General features: G+C 38.2%; 1 protein-coding gene across 1 annotated transcript in view; it reads left to right on the plus strand.

Moving 5' to 3' along the window:
* Positions 1-9,720, plus strand: part of UBXN7 (UBX domain protein 7) — a 63,823-nt gene extending 54,103 nt beyond the window's left edge. The window contains exon 11 of the mRNA XM_021070161.1: positions 1,039-9,720. Coding sequence (XP_020925820.1) covers positions 1,039-1,200 — 162 coding nt within the window. The 3' untranslated portion in view covers positions 1,201-9,720. The remainder of the gene's footprint in view (positions 1-1,038) is intronic.

The following is a 14,428-nucleotide window of genomic DNA, read 5'->3' on the forward strand; positions in this document are numbered from 1 at the left end:
TGGGGTTAATTGAAGACTATAATGAGGCTCCTGGGTTTCCCAGTAGCTGGAACTGCAATGTAGTTAAGAACCAAGATGATTTTTCTGTGTATTTCCCTCCTGGGGCCTGTTTGATTACCCTTGTGATTCTCTGCTGCATTCCATTCTTCTCTCTCTATTCTCGTGGCTTTTGTGTATAGTTTGTAGATAGTCCATTATAGTAATGCTGTGAGGGCCTTTTCTTCCATAGTCCACAGCTGATGGTCCTTCCCTCTGTGTGTGTTTCAACTCCTGGAAAAGAGAATGAATCTGACTTGCTTAGCCCAGCCTGTGAATCAGTCCTTGAGTCAGGTCCATGCCTGGCCATTTGCTATGGCTGCAGATAATTTAGAACCTTGACTGGAATGCAGCGTCTCTGGCTTCTGGTGCTTATACTGGACTGTCTCCCTAATCTAGTAATTGGAAGGGAATGGGAGATGAAGACCAAATATAGACCACTTTTTTGAGGTGGTTGGTTGTGAAGCTAGAATGGGGAGTGGGCAGTAATTAGAGGGAAAGAGAAGATTGAAGGAGAGACTGAGCATGTGAAAGTCTGATGGGAAGCACTAGTAAAGGAGTAAAGGAGATGTTGATATCTATAAAGAATGGTGTTCTCTAGTGGCACAGCTTCTGAGAAGGCAGGAAGTAATTCAGTGCACAGGTGGCAAGATTGGCTGTAGGTGGGCTGAAGGACATGTCTTCCCTGATAAATAGAAGGAAAGAAAACAGATAAGTGTTTAAAAATGAGGGTAATAATTTTATAAACAAAAATTGGGTTTGTTTATTGGAGAAATAGTGATAACTCTGTATATTTCAGGATCACTTGTTGACTCTAAATTATTGGATACAGGTTTATTTTCTCCCCATCTGAAGGTTTATATTGGCCCTTCCACAAGAGGGCCAATTATATGAAAGAATAACTTATATCTCATCTAATATAAAAATTAATGTTATATTTTTAATTCTTCAATATACTCTTTATTTCCATCTAACAGCTTTGTCTTTCTTTTATTTTCACAGGCTTTGGTGAAGCATGTGCAGTCTAAAGGATATCCAAATGAACGTTTTGAACTTCTCACCAACTTCCCTCGAAGGAAACTCTCTCATCTGGACTATGACATTACATTACAAGAGGCAGGCCTTTGTCCTCAAGAGACTGTCTTTGTACAGGAAAGAAATTAACATCATGGCCTGACCTCTCTCAGCTTACCCCCCTTTTCCCTTTACTCTGAGATACGATGTCACTGAGTATGCATTTTGGCTCATAGGACCATAGAGCCAAATTTGGGCAACAAGTCACCTGCCTTCTCTCTTATTTCTTGTTCTCTCCTATAATCAGTCTCTCCCTAACTACCTCCCCTCTTGTTTTCTCTCCTTTCCTATTTTCTTCTTTTTCCTACTTTTCTCTTTCTTACCTAATCTGGTGACCAAATGGAAGTGTTAGGATAAGACCTCCTAGTACTGGCAGCAGGAAATAGGTGTTCCAATAAGTACACTCTTATATGGCACTTTTTGGGGATCAAATGATAATGTTACTCCTCAGACTCCTTTGGTAAAGGAATGGCTAGATTCAGAATAAGAATAGCCTCCTTTTTATGTAAGCCCCGTTTTTAGTAGGGAGAAGAAATTCTCTAACACATGTTTTGTTTTGTCGTACATGTAGAAATATCACGTAACAGTGTCCAGGATTTTGTTTACGTGGAAAAAGCATCCTTTATTGCTCATCACATTGAAAAAATTTTTTCAAAGGATTCCCATCTTCCCAGCTAGAATTATTTCCATGGTATTTGTTATTGGCAGAAAGTGTTAAATTAGGGTGAGTAGCATGAGGTGGCTTTCAATACCCTAGCCTAAGACAGCTTTCTTCTTTATGACTTATTATAAACTATCTTGATCCTGCTAGTCCTGGAATGGACATCATGTGAGCGTATTGTGGTGACTGGGATGGGAAGGTGCTTGCTGTTTTTGCTGGTACAGCATATTAGTTCCTTGGCCCTTCCATTGTGTAGGTCCACAAGTGATCTATAGGAAAGCAGCTGTTCAGTAATCATGAGTGCAATGGCTTTTAGTTGTAACCACTATGGTTATTGATTGTCCTATGTGCTTTAAGGCATACTTAATGTATGTCCCCGGGGAAAAAGAAAAAAATGCAGCTGAGAGTTACTAACCATGTCCCTTTGGTTAGAGGTAATGATTCGTTTTTTTACCCCTGGTTGTAAGTCTCTAAAAGGCCCTGATGACTGACTGAGCTTATTAATTCCTCATGCTGTTTCAAAAGGTATCAAAACTGAAAACCTTTTTAAGGGGGAAGACTTTTAAAGTCAATTCATAAGACAACATTTAGTAAAGGATGTGGGAAAGATTACCAGTATCTTCAGATGTTAATGGATTTTTTCTGCCAACAAAAGCCACATTCAAATTGTAGTTGGTGAAAGTTTGTGTTTTTTTTCCAGTATTATTTAGAAGAGGCCATTTGAATCTATAGTACTGTTTGACTTATCAGCTTCATTATGCTCAATTCTTATTTTGAGCTTTAAATAGAGTCCTCTAAAGGGGTAGTAGTGTAATTCTGGTGGCAAAATCAAAACTTTAACTTGTCATAAAACCCTAATACAGAATGAACCTATTTCTCATTGATTGGGGTTTAGATTGAATGATTCTTCTACTTGAGGAACATAAATTGCCATTGCTCAGAGACGTTTAGGTTCCTATCTACCTTAAGATGACTCTCTTGGCAACTAGGGGATTTAAAAAGGAAAAAAAAAAAAAAAAGATGCTTGTGTGTTGTTAGTACACAATTAGAGAATACGGTTTCTAATGGTTGGACTTTGAGGGACCCTCCCTAAAGAATGAGTTATGTATCTCCTCAAGGAAATCATGGAAAATTCTGTTTATTCTTCAGTGAGTCCTTTTGAATTAATGTTCTTACATTTTTTCTAAGTCTGTGTAAGTGCTTATGTATAAGTATATAATTGTATAAATATTTATAAATATATTTATATAATTACAATTTCATTTATACTTTGAGTCAAAGTTCTCTCTTTAGATTGGTGACTGAGTAATAACACTTTGGTGTTTTTTCATAGGCTCTCAAGGCTAACTAGCTAACTAGCAGCTTCTGATTTATTGAGAAAGCATGGTTTTCATGTTAATTCCTCAATTGTATCAATGAACTTGGATGACGTACTTGCTATCTGAAGAAAAGATTCTATACAAAGGTGCATTAGAGGGTAAAAAAAATAGTTGGTTGTGGACAAGGTCAGAAATCTAAAACTTCAGGGAGGTACAGGGTAAGAAGTGAGGGTATACTCAGCTTTGGTGCTCTGATGGCACGTATCTCCACTCTCAGCAAAGTCACAGCTAAAGCCCAAATCTGTCAAAAATACGAAGTCAAAAATTTTCCCTGTAGGATTCTGTTTCATCCTTTCACCTACTAGTTTATCTTTTAAAACATCCAGAGAACTTGAGACAATGTATTCATTAATGATAGGATATATTTCTTTTTGATAAGCTCAGCCCTGGCATAATAATTTATGAGAAACCAAAGTGACTTTCAACTTGAGTTACTGTGAGATGACCATATCACAGTGATTTAAGTAAGCATATTGGAGAGATAGGGCATGAGATACTGCTCCAACTTAGATGAAACTGGGGTGTTTAGAGGACAAGATGTAGAGGATCTTGCTTTGAGGCAGGAGTGTAATTATCCTGGGTTTGATATAGAGGCCCATGGGGAAGGCATTATGAACTGTGTACAGGAGCAGTATGGGTTGTGCTTTGTTCAAGAACTTAAGCCACTTAGGTAGTATGTTTCCTCCAGTTTGTCTTATTTCCTCTGCCAATTTCTTAGCTCTTTGAAGGAGAGGTTTTATTGAACAAATGAAGTTAGTAAGATAGGTAAAAACAGTCATTTGTGGTAGGTATTGGAAACAGCTTGAAAGAGATTTGAAAAGGTAATGAAGAAAAGAACAAGAATGACTTTGAGAGTAAATGGCAGGAGACAAATACAGGGAGATGAAATGACAACTAGTTGGGGGAAAGTAACAAGAAATTTTGAATTTGACATAGGAAGGGACCAGAGAAGAGAAAGAACAGCCAAATGAGGGAAGATTAAGGAGCTAATTTTGAATCACATGCGTTTTCTCCTTTTAATCTTCCTAAGAACTCTACGAAATGCATATTTTCCCCATTTTATAGATAAGGAAGAAAAGGTTCAGAGAACTTGTTCAGGATGTCATAGCTAGTAAGTGGCAAAATCAGAATTGGCATTCATGCTCTTTCCACTCCTGTGCCGTGGTCTCCTGCAACAGAGGAATCAATCTGCCCAAAAGGTTATCTTCCCATTGTTTGGTTCTGTAAGTTATCACAGAACTTAAAGCTAGTGAAATTTGTGCTATGCCTATAAATTCATATTTACACCATTATTTTGAGGGGCTGATTACTAATTACTTTTTTTAAATGATGCACTGATGAAAATGTGAAAGGAAAATATGGCATTATTTGCCAAGAAAAAATAGAAAGGATAGAAAAGAATTTTATCAAAATTTTAATCTTTTTCCATAAAAGATAAAATAATCTTTTCTATATCCCATCCATATTATATTATTGAACCTTCTATGTGTATGTTTTTAAATCTATAAAATTCTATTTCCTTGACTCCAAGTTAACAACTATTTATTTCATACTAAATCAAAATTAGAACAATCTTGAAATCTAAGATCTGGTTCCTGCCTATTTCACCTAGTTGGAAAGACACACTGCACATGAAATAGTAGAACATGTAAATGTTCACCTTTCTGAGACTGAACCATAATTACAATAGAAGTTTAGAAAGGGTAAAGAATAGCGTAGGCTTTAGTTAGGAAAATAAAACTGAAAAATGGCAATCACTGTGGCTCACATTTTCTTTTGACTCACCTGTGTTCTTCAGCTCCAGCTTTTGTAACTACTAGATTTAGGGAGTGACCATTATCAGTAAGGAGTACCTAATTTCCAAGTAAAAAAGGATTATTGATCCCAGATTAAAAATTTTAGCTAGCAAGGATCTTACTTGGATACCTAGGAAAATAACAGAGGGAGCCACTAGCAACTGAAAAGTGAAGGAAGAATTTAATTTCTCCATCCAGGTACAAATTAAATGTATAGTATATATAATATGCAGAAGGGGAACTATATGTAGGCCTAAGTGTATTTGGGTATCGGCTCTGCTCATTAACAGAATTGGACTAGATCATTAATTTTCAATCTGTTCAAATAAAGGGGCTTGTAATTAAAAAATTTGGCAGTGGTGGGAGCTCATGGAATTAAGTATTAATATCATTAATTCCATAGATGGAGAAAATATAAATGAGGAATTGAAGACCCTTTGCAGAAATTCTAGGAACCTATAGATTGTAGACCACTGAGTTAGATTATCTCTGAAGTCCTTTCTGCTCCAAAATTTAATGCTTCTAGCCTCTTCCCTTTATTTTATATATTAATCTCTAGGTTAATTTAAAAGTATACTTGTCAATCAATTCCTTTGCTTTTTTCTGTGGCACAGCAGGTTAAGAATCTGGCATTGTCACTGCAGGGCTTGAGTCATTGGCCTGGTAACTTCTGCATGCTGCAGGCATGGCCAAAAAAAAAAAAAAGTCTACCCTGACTGTGATGACTGAAATCTCTAAAAGGAGAGATAATAGTTACAGGTCTAGTACTGATCTTTTAAACACAGTTCCTTAATTTTAAAACCTAATACTGTGTTCCTAATCAGTGTTGAGTATGACTAAAATGTCATGAAAACCAAATATTTCACTGGCCGCAGAGTTAATTTTTATTTTGTATGTGTGCTTAAACAAAGCATTTTATTGACAGAACAATTGTTAGGAAATTGATTTGTGCAAGTTGTAGAATTCACACTTGATTTTGAAAGAAACAGGTTTTCCAAGATCCAATTAGGCTGAATTTTAAAATATTTCTTTTCCCATGGAGTGTATCTCCATGGTGTAATTCTCTCTCTGGCCCTATTTAACTATTCAGTAGTAAATCATGGGATGTGGGTTGATGAATAAGTAATGTCTTATTTAAAACTAAATGAGAGAACAATCCACCCTTCTGGTAAACATGGGAATTTCCCATTAGATAAGCCTTTCTGAAAGGCTACGTAAAGACAGCCGTGTATTATGAATATTCAACTTCATTGATTTGCCGTGCTTAGCATTTCGGTTACTATCTTGCCGTGAAACTTCGTATTGCACTGTACACATTTTAGAATAGTGGCTTGAATGTTCTTTAGTACTGAAAATAACAGAATACCAGGCCACTGTTGATTTCTCCTGATAATGTAGAAATTTGGTATTTCAGTGATGGCTGTTTTGGTCTTTGATTCACCTCTGTGCCAGTTCTGTTAGAGAGACAGCTTAGATTTTTTTTTCTTTTTTGCATTTTAGGGCGGCACCTGCAGCATGTGGAGGTTTGCAGGCCTAGGGGTCTAATCGGAGCTACAGCTGCCTCCCACAGCCACAGCCACAGCCACAGCAATGCCAGATGCGAGCCTTGTCTGCGACCTACACCACAGCTCATGGCAACACCGGATCCTTAACCCACTGAGCGAGGCCAGGGATTGAAACTGCATCCTCATGGATGCTAGTCAGATTCGTTAACCACTGAGCTATGACTCGAACTCCTAGAAATTTTTAAATAGAGATTATGATAACCATGGTAGTTTTCCCATGAGGTGATCCTGTGGTTAAATTATTATATCCAGCAGTGAGATGCTTAATTAGAAAATCTTTTAAAACTACTTTACTTTTCCATTCTCTTCTTGATTTTTGACATCCATTCTCTGGAAATGGCATGATTTTTAAAGAAATTGGCTATTTTTAAGAAATTCCATTTCTGGAGTTCCCTGGTGGTACAGCAGATTAAGGATCCAGTGTTGTCACTGTGTGGCTCAGGTTTGATTTCTGACCCCAGAACTTCCATATACTGCAAGCGTGGCCCAAAAAAAATCCACTTCTAATTTTTCATCTTTTATAAATTAATATACAAGAAAAGAATTCAAGGCACTTATTTTTCTCTCTACATAAGAATTCTTATTCCAAATGAGACTAGCTCTCTCCATGACATCCCTCCCACCACCTTTGTTGGCCCATAGAATGCTGTTGTATTGCTTAGAATCTTGATCATTCTCATAAACATCATAATTTTTGGTACAAATCTCAAAGTAGGGCATAATGAATATGCCCAACTGCTTTAATGATATGAACTGAACTGCTTTAATGAAACATCATTTAGCATTTCTCTGAAGTATTTTCAGGAGATAACCAAATTCACTTGTAGGATTGAGACACAAATGCCAATGGTAGTATTTTGCTTTGGAACAATCACATATTATTAATCTATGAATACGGCATGTTGCCAACAGATACTTAATTCTGTTGCAACTAACAGCAAGTTTTTGTTGTTTGCTTAATAGTATTGCCTTTACAGAGCTCAAAATGCCCTAAGATTTTATATCCTTTATAAAATCACTTGAGTTTACAAATTGGAAGAATAAACTGATCATAAGAAAAATTTTATCTCCATTAAAATAAGTTATTAATCTAACTGGGCCACCATGTCATTTATTAGACATGGTAAATGGGAAACATTTCAAATCATTAGATAAATTGACTTGGAATTGAATTTTCCCTTCCTTAAAATCTTTTCTATTTGTTTTTTTCATAGACTCAATATGGGCATCTTAACTGATAGGGAGAGAAATTCTTGATCTAAAACCATTCCCTGCCATTCTGCTACCCCTTCCTGCACCCCCGCCGCCCCTCCTCTGTCAAGGTCGCTAGGATATCTTTCAATCTAATGACATTGGAATGTTGATGCTCACTTGGCTATCTTTCTGTTTTCAACAGAATGGTTTTAATAGTATGCTTTTCTCAAAGCTTCTGTGTTCTTAATAATGGAAAATATCAATAAATGGTGTGATTCAAACTATAAATAGGTTTTTGACACTAATCAAATCACATGCTCTTAACAATAGCTGTTTGATAATTTATTTCCTTGTAAATTAAACCTCCCATGGAGTGACTATTGCCACCAGAAAATCCCCTCTTACCTGCTAATTAGAATGAAAGTACTATGTGGCCTCCACTTTTCAGTTACTGAGTAGCAAGCTTATAGAGGCTGTTTATCTTACGTGTTTGGGGACTTGGCCCTTGTTACTTTCCTAGGCCTGTCCTTTCAGTTTGGAAAGGCTATTTAAAACTTGGTGGGGTACAGACAGTACAGCTGTAAGATAATCCTCTGGTCTTAGATCTAGAGAAATGAGTACCAATTGATGCTAACATGATATTTAGACTTAGAGGGGCTTCTAGCCTATCTTTGGCAAGAGTCTTAGACACAATTTTATTCACTCCTTTAAGAATCTTTTTTTCTAGAACGGTTTTCCTTCTGATTGTTAACTTCTAAGCTTCGGAGAGTTAAGCATCTAGTGTCTTTTTTTTTTAACCCTTGAAGAAACAAAGTAGATATTGTTCTATGGAGACTCTCAGGAGTGTTTGTAGGCTCTGTGCATGCTTTGTATGAGTTCAGTTCATTTCGAATCATCCGGGATGTCCAATTCTGGCATGTCTTCACTAATTGTATTTTTTAAACATTTTTCATGTCATTTTCCAAATGTCACTTCCCATCTTATCCAGAGAGGTTAATCAAGGAATGAAATTTGGGGATAGGGATGGGGGTGGGTTGGGGGCTTGAGTGAAGTCAACTTGGGGTATTTGCTTTAAAGTGTTCTCAAGCAGTTTCTAACAGTATTTAGAAATTCCCTGGGATGTTTGTGTGCTCAGCTTATTCTGGATAAAGTGGTGGTCTTAGTAAGATTTGCATTCTTAATGCAGGACAGGCTCTAAATTTAATCTGTAGTGTAAATTTGTTATTGAATCCAAGAAGATAATGGACAAAGACAGTGCTCCTATTGTAGTGTTTATGGCAAGTGCTCCCTAAAATACACAAAAGTACAGTTCTGTTTTCTGGGCTTTAATCCCATGGTGCTAGGAGATATCATGTGTTTCTGCAGTTCTTAAGGATGGGAAGGCGGCGTTGGGATCAGTGAGAAAGGGGCAACTGGATCATCCACTAAATTTTTTGTTCAGTACACACTAGAGACCCTCCTGTATATCTAGTAAGTGATAATAAAGGTGCTAGGGAAAGCCTTAAATTTGAAGACATGTGGAGACTATAGAATATCTAAACTTGTAGGAGGAGAAAACATGCCGTTAGATAAAGCAGAGCTGTAACTGCTGGCTAAGACTCAATGGAACTTCCACTTGCTCTAAAACCAGGGAAATCTTAGATAACTGGGTGTGATATATCTATAGATATACATAGTCTATAGGTAAATAATTTCTAAAATGAGGATCTTTCAGTTGGTGATCCTCTGGTTTTGACTGTACCAAATTGTGAATATTCTTACTGTGTTGTACCCAGTTGCTTTATATTGATACTGCAACTTGAATTTGGGGAGGGGGCGGTGGGACATTCAGGGTGGGGGAGGGAGGGGAGTGGGACGATAAGTCTTTTGAAGACATCAGCTCACTGTGCTGAGAGAGGGACCAAACTCAAGGAAACCTCTAATCTATAAATTCAACTGCTGCATTTTTTATAAATACATGTAAATGTCCTGTTGTAATATTTGATCTTGGAAATAAAATCAAAAACTTTTCAGTATTAGTTTTTTGCATTATTGCTCTTGTGAGGTAAGACTCTGGTTACTACTTTTGATAATACAATTCAGGTTTCAAAAGCTTGCTTTCATATTCTCATGTTTAGGAACTAGTATTTATTGATGAAAGTTCATAGTCCCATTGTCAAGCTAATGTTTGTTAGTTTCTTCTCTAGTCTTATTTATATGTTGAACATTTGTGGAAAAAACTCTATAAATACTGGTTTTTTGTTTTTTGGTTATCTTTGGGCTGCATTCGCGGCACATGGAAGTTTCCAGGCTAGGGGTTGAGCTACACCTGCCAGCACGCACCACAGCCACAGCAACATGGGATCGGAGCCGCATCTGCCATCTACACCACAGCTCAGGGCAACGCCAGATCCTTAACCCCCTGAGCAAGGCCAAGGATTGAACCCACGTCCTCATGGATACCAGTTGAGTTTGTTACCACTGAGCCATGATGGGAACTCCTATAAATGTTGGTTTAATTGTTACGAAGTCACTGGGTTAGGTAGCCTTGTAAGCAAAGTAAGATTCTATATGTGACATATTGGCAGTTTGAGCAGAGTTTAGTTTTTCAGACCAGCAGTGACTAATGACTAATTAAGGACTTGGATTAAACAAGTGAAGGAAAAATGTAATTACTGAATTAATAGGAGAAAAGCCAGGCGTTATGAGAGGTCATGACAAGCAAAACAGATATAGCTCCTATGCTCAAAGAATTTTAGTTAAGAGTATAGACAGTGAACAAATGAAAACATACAGATTTGATTCAAATACTATGAATAAAATTGGAAAAGGAGTCTGTAGAGAATTCTGCTTTAAATACGATGGTGAATTAACATTTAGGCTGACACCTAACCGATGAAAAGATGGCCCATGCTAAGTATAGAAGGGAAACTTCCAACAAATGTGAAGGCTGTGGAGCAGGATATATTTAGATGTATCTGAGAAATTGAGAGAAGGCCAATGTGTCTGGCATGTAGTGAGCAAAGGGAGTGGCATAAAATGTGTAAGATCCTGATCATACAACACTCTTAGGCCCAGTAATTTATAGAGTATAATGAGAAGCCATTATTGAATGGAGGGTGGATTGGAAAAGAGCAAGAGTTGAGACCTCTCAATGATCAAGGTACAAAACTGAAGACCATTACTCTGGTCTGCCCGGACCGGAGTAATGGCAATGGAACTGGGATATGTAGTGTATAGATTAGAGATACATTTTATTTATTTTTATTTTTATTTTTTTTGTCTTTTTCCCATTTCTTGGGCCTCTCCCGCGGCACATGGGAGGTTCCCAGGCTAGGGGTCTAATCGGAGCTGTAGCCGCTAGCCTACGCCAGAACCACAGCAACGCGAGATCCGAGCCGCATCTGCAACCTACACCACAGCTCACGGCAACGCCAGATCGTTAACCCACTGATCAAGGCCAGGGATCGAACCCTCAACCTCATGGTTCCTATCGGATTTGGTAACCACTGCGCCACGATGGGAACTCCAGAGATACATTTTAAGGTAGAAATTTAAAGACTGAACTGTTAGAAGATGTGGGCAGGACAATGAAGGAAAGAAAAAAATCAAGAATGACTCGTGTTTCAGACAATGGGGAGGTAGTGGTATCATTCCTGAGGCAGGAAAACTGGTGGATGATGCAGATTTGGTGGGGAGGAATCATTTTGGATGTGTTAAGTATGGCACACAGGAAGTTAAAAGGCTCAGAACCCAGGCCTGGAGATCAGCAGCAAGAGGCTCAGTCTAGGAGGTGCAGCCAGTGAGGGAGGAGAAACACCGGAGTGGGTTGTCAAAGAAGTCAAGAGTGAGAATGTTCAAAAAGGAACTAGTGGTCAGCTGTCTCTAATTCTGCCTAGGGGTCAACTGTTCCTTAAACACAAGAAATCGCTGGGGGGAGTTCTGTTGTAGTGCAGCGGAGACAATCAGACTAGTATCCATGAGGACACAGGTTCAATCCCTGGCCTCACTAAGCAGGTTGGGGATCTGGCATTACCTCGAGCTGTGGTGTAGGTGGCAGATGCAGCCCAGATCCTGCATTGCTATGGCTGAGGCGTAGGCTGGCAGCTGTAGACAGCTCCAATTTGACCCCAAACCTAGGAACTTCTATATGCTGCAGGTGTGGCCCTAAAAAACAAAACAAAACAAAACCAAAAAAAAAAAAAAAAAAAAAAAGGAAAGAAAGAAAGAAAAAAATCATTGGGGACCAAGAACAGTTTCAGTATCACGCTGGAGACGGAAGCCTAACTTGAGTGGGTTCAAGTTTGTAGTATTTTTACACTAATGAAGAAATAAGAAAATCCTGAACTTCCTCTTGGGTGGATTGGTATAAATGGTAACTCTTTCAACATCTATCTTCCTTTTTTTGTCTCTCCAATTAAGGAAAATATGCTCTCTTGTTTAGTTGAGGTTAAAGCCCACCCACAAGGAAGCTGTTTTGTCTGTCACTCTTATCCAGGAAAGACTGGCCAGATTGTCATCTTTTCCCTTTCCCTTCTACCAGTGAATTCCATTTTCTCAACTTCCTCTATTGCTTGCTCAAATCCCACCTCCAAACCCCCAGAAAAGAACATCTATCTAACCTGTTTTCGCAAGCCTTCAGGCGTGGGAAGCCTTTGGTGGCATTAGGCATATTGTTTTCCCACCCAGGCTCCATTCTTAATTTGTGCCCTCCCTAGACTCTCATTTGCTTTCTCCTGGAAATATCACCAAGTGATCATCAGTAGCTGTGTTTCCAATAAAGCCAAATTCTAATATTATTGACACATCTGTAAAAAGGTAATGCTTTTAGTTCTTTCATAGCAGTGACGAGGCCTCTGGGACCACAGAGGGCCTACCACTGGGGAATGAAGAATGTGACCTAAGCTGGCCTTACAAAAACTGTTTATTGCAAATGTATAGTTTCTAAAAGAAGGGTCTTGGTCATAAAATTAATCATTGACTAATTGTCACAAAGTTACCCTAAGGAGCAAAGACTTAGAGCTGCCCTCACCAGCCACAGCTACATTTGGCATTTTAAGGGGTTAAAGCAAAATTCCAGCATTTGCCTTTGCTCCACAAGCACTATTTTAATGATATTCATAGGAGAGTGTCTGCTGTTCAACAAGCCATTGAGTCAGGAACAGAAATACCTTCTAAAAATCTGATACTTGTCAGTCTGCCATCAAATCATTCTAATTGCCTAACAATGAGATATTCTAACAGATATTACACATAAAATCCTTTTTTGGGGAGTTCCCATCATGGCTCAGCGAAAACGATTGCAACTAGGGACCATGAGGTTGCAAGTTTGACCCCTGGCCTTGCTCAGTGGGTTAAGGATCCTGCATTGCCATGAGCTGTGATGTAGTTTGCAGATGAGGCTCAGATATGGCATTGCTATGGTGTAGGCTGGCGGCTACAGCTCCGATAAGATCCCTAGCCTGGGACTCTCCATATGCCGCAGGTGCAGTCCCGAAAAAATAAAATAAAATCCTTTTTTGCTACGCTGAGTTCCAAGAAAAGGAGAGGACCAACCTAAGGAGAGGCATCTTGCATCTTATTTAATTCTCAAAATAAACTTGTGAGGTAGGCATCATTTTATTATAAATGAGGCCCAGGTTATTACTGAGGCTCAGTGAACTACCCAAATTCACATAGCTAACATGCATTTGTAACAGAAATTGAGACCCAGGTCTCTTTGATGCCAAAGAACCAAAGTACTGCCTCTAAGAAGAAATACTTTAAAATAGTTGGAATCTGGGCTGGGGGAAAAAATCTTAAGCATCAGTGTGTGGAGCTGTGTAGAGGGTAGAGTCAGATGACATAGGATCATTCTCCAACCTCACTCACTGTTGACTCTGGGCAGGTCAAATTCCCCTGGGCTATAATCTCTAACTGGATAATGAAGCTAATCTAAAATATTTTTAAAATTTAGAACTTTTTTCTTTCCTAACATTTAAAATCATGAATGCTTTATCATTTGATTTTTTATTTTTAAAAATTTCATTGCAGTATAGTTGATTTACAATGTTGTGCTCATTTCTGTTGTGTTAATTACCACGAAGTGATTCAGCTATACATACACACATAGCCATTCTTTTTCAGAGTATTTTCCCATATAGGTTATCACAGAATATTGAGTAGAGTTCTCTGTGCTATACATCAGATTCTTCATTCCATATACAAAAGTGTGCACGTGCCAACCCCAGATACCCAATCCATCCCTCCCCTCCTCTTTCCCCTTTGGTAACCATAAATCTGTTCCCTAAATCTGAGAGTCTGTTTTGTAAATAAGTTCATTTGTATCATTTTTTTAAGATTCCATATATTAGTGATCTCATGATACTTGTCTTTCTCTGTGTGGCTTACTTAGTATGATAATCTCTAGGTCCATCCATGTTGCTGCAAATGGTATTATTTCATTCTTTTTCATGGCTGAGTAATACTCCACTGTACCACATAATGGTATAATATATGTCACATAATATGTACCATATCTTTCTTTATCCATTCATCTGTTGATGAACATTTAGGTTGAAGCTAACCTAATATTTATTTTATTTGCTGTAATTATGTTTTTTTTTTTTTGTCTTTTGTCTTTTTTGTTGTTGTTGTTGCTATTTCTTGGGCCGCTCCCGCGGCATATGGAGGTTCCCAGGCTAGGGGTCTAATCGGAGCTGTAGCCACCGGCCTACGCCAGAGCCACAGCAACGCAGGATCCGA

Source organism: Sus scrofa, chromosome 13 (assembly GCF_000003025.6).
Source record: "Sus scrofa isolate TJ Tabasco breed Duroc chromosome 13, Sscrofa11.1, whole genome shotgun sequence".
NCBI lineage: Eukaryota > Metazoa > Chordata > Mammalia > Artiodactyla > Suidae > Sus > Sus scrofa.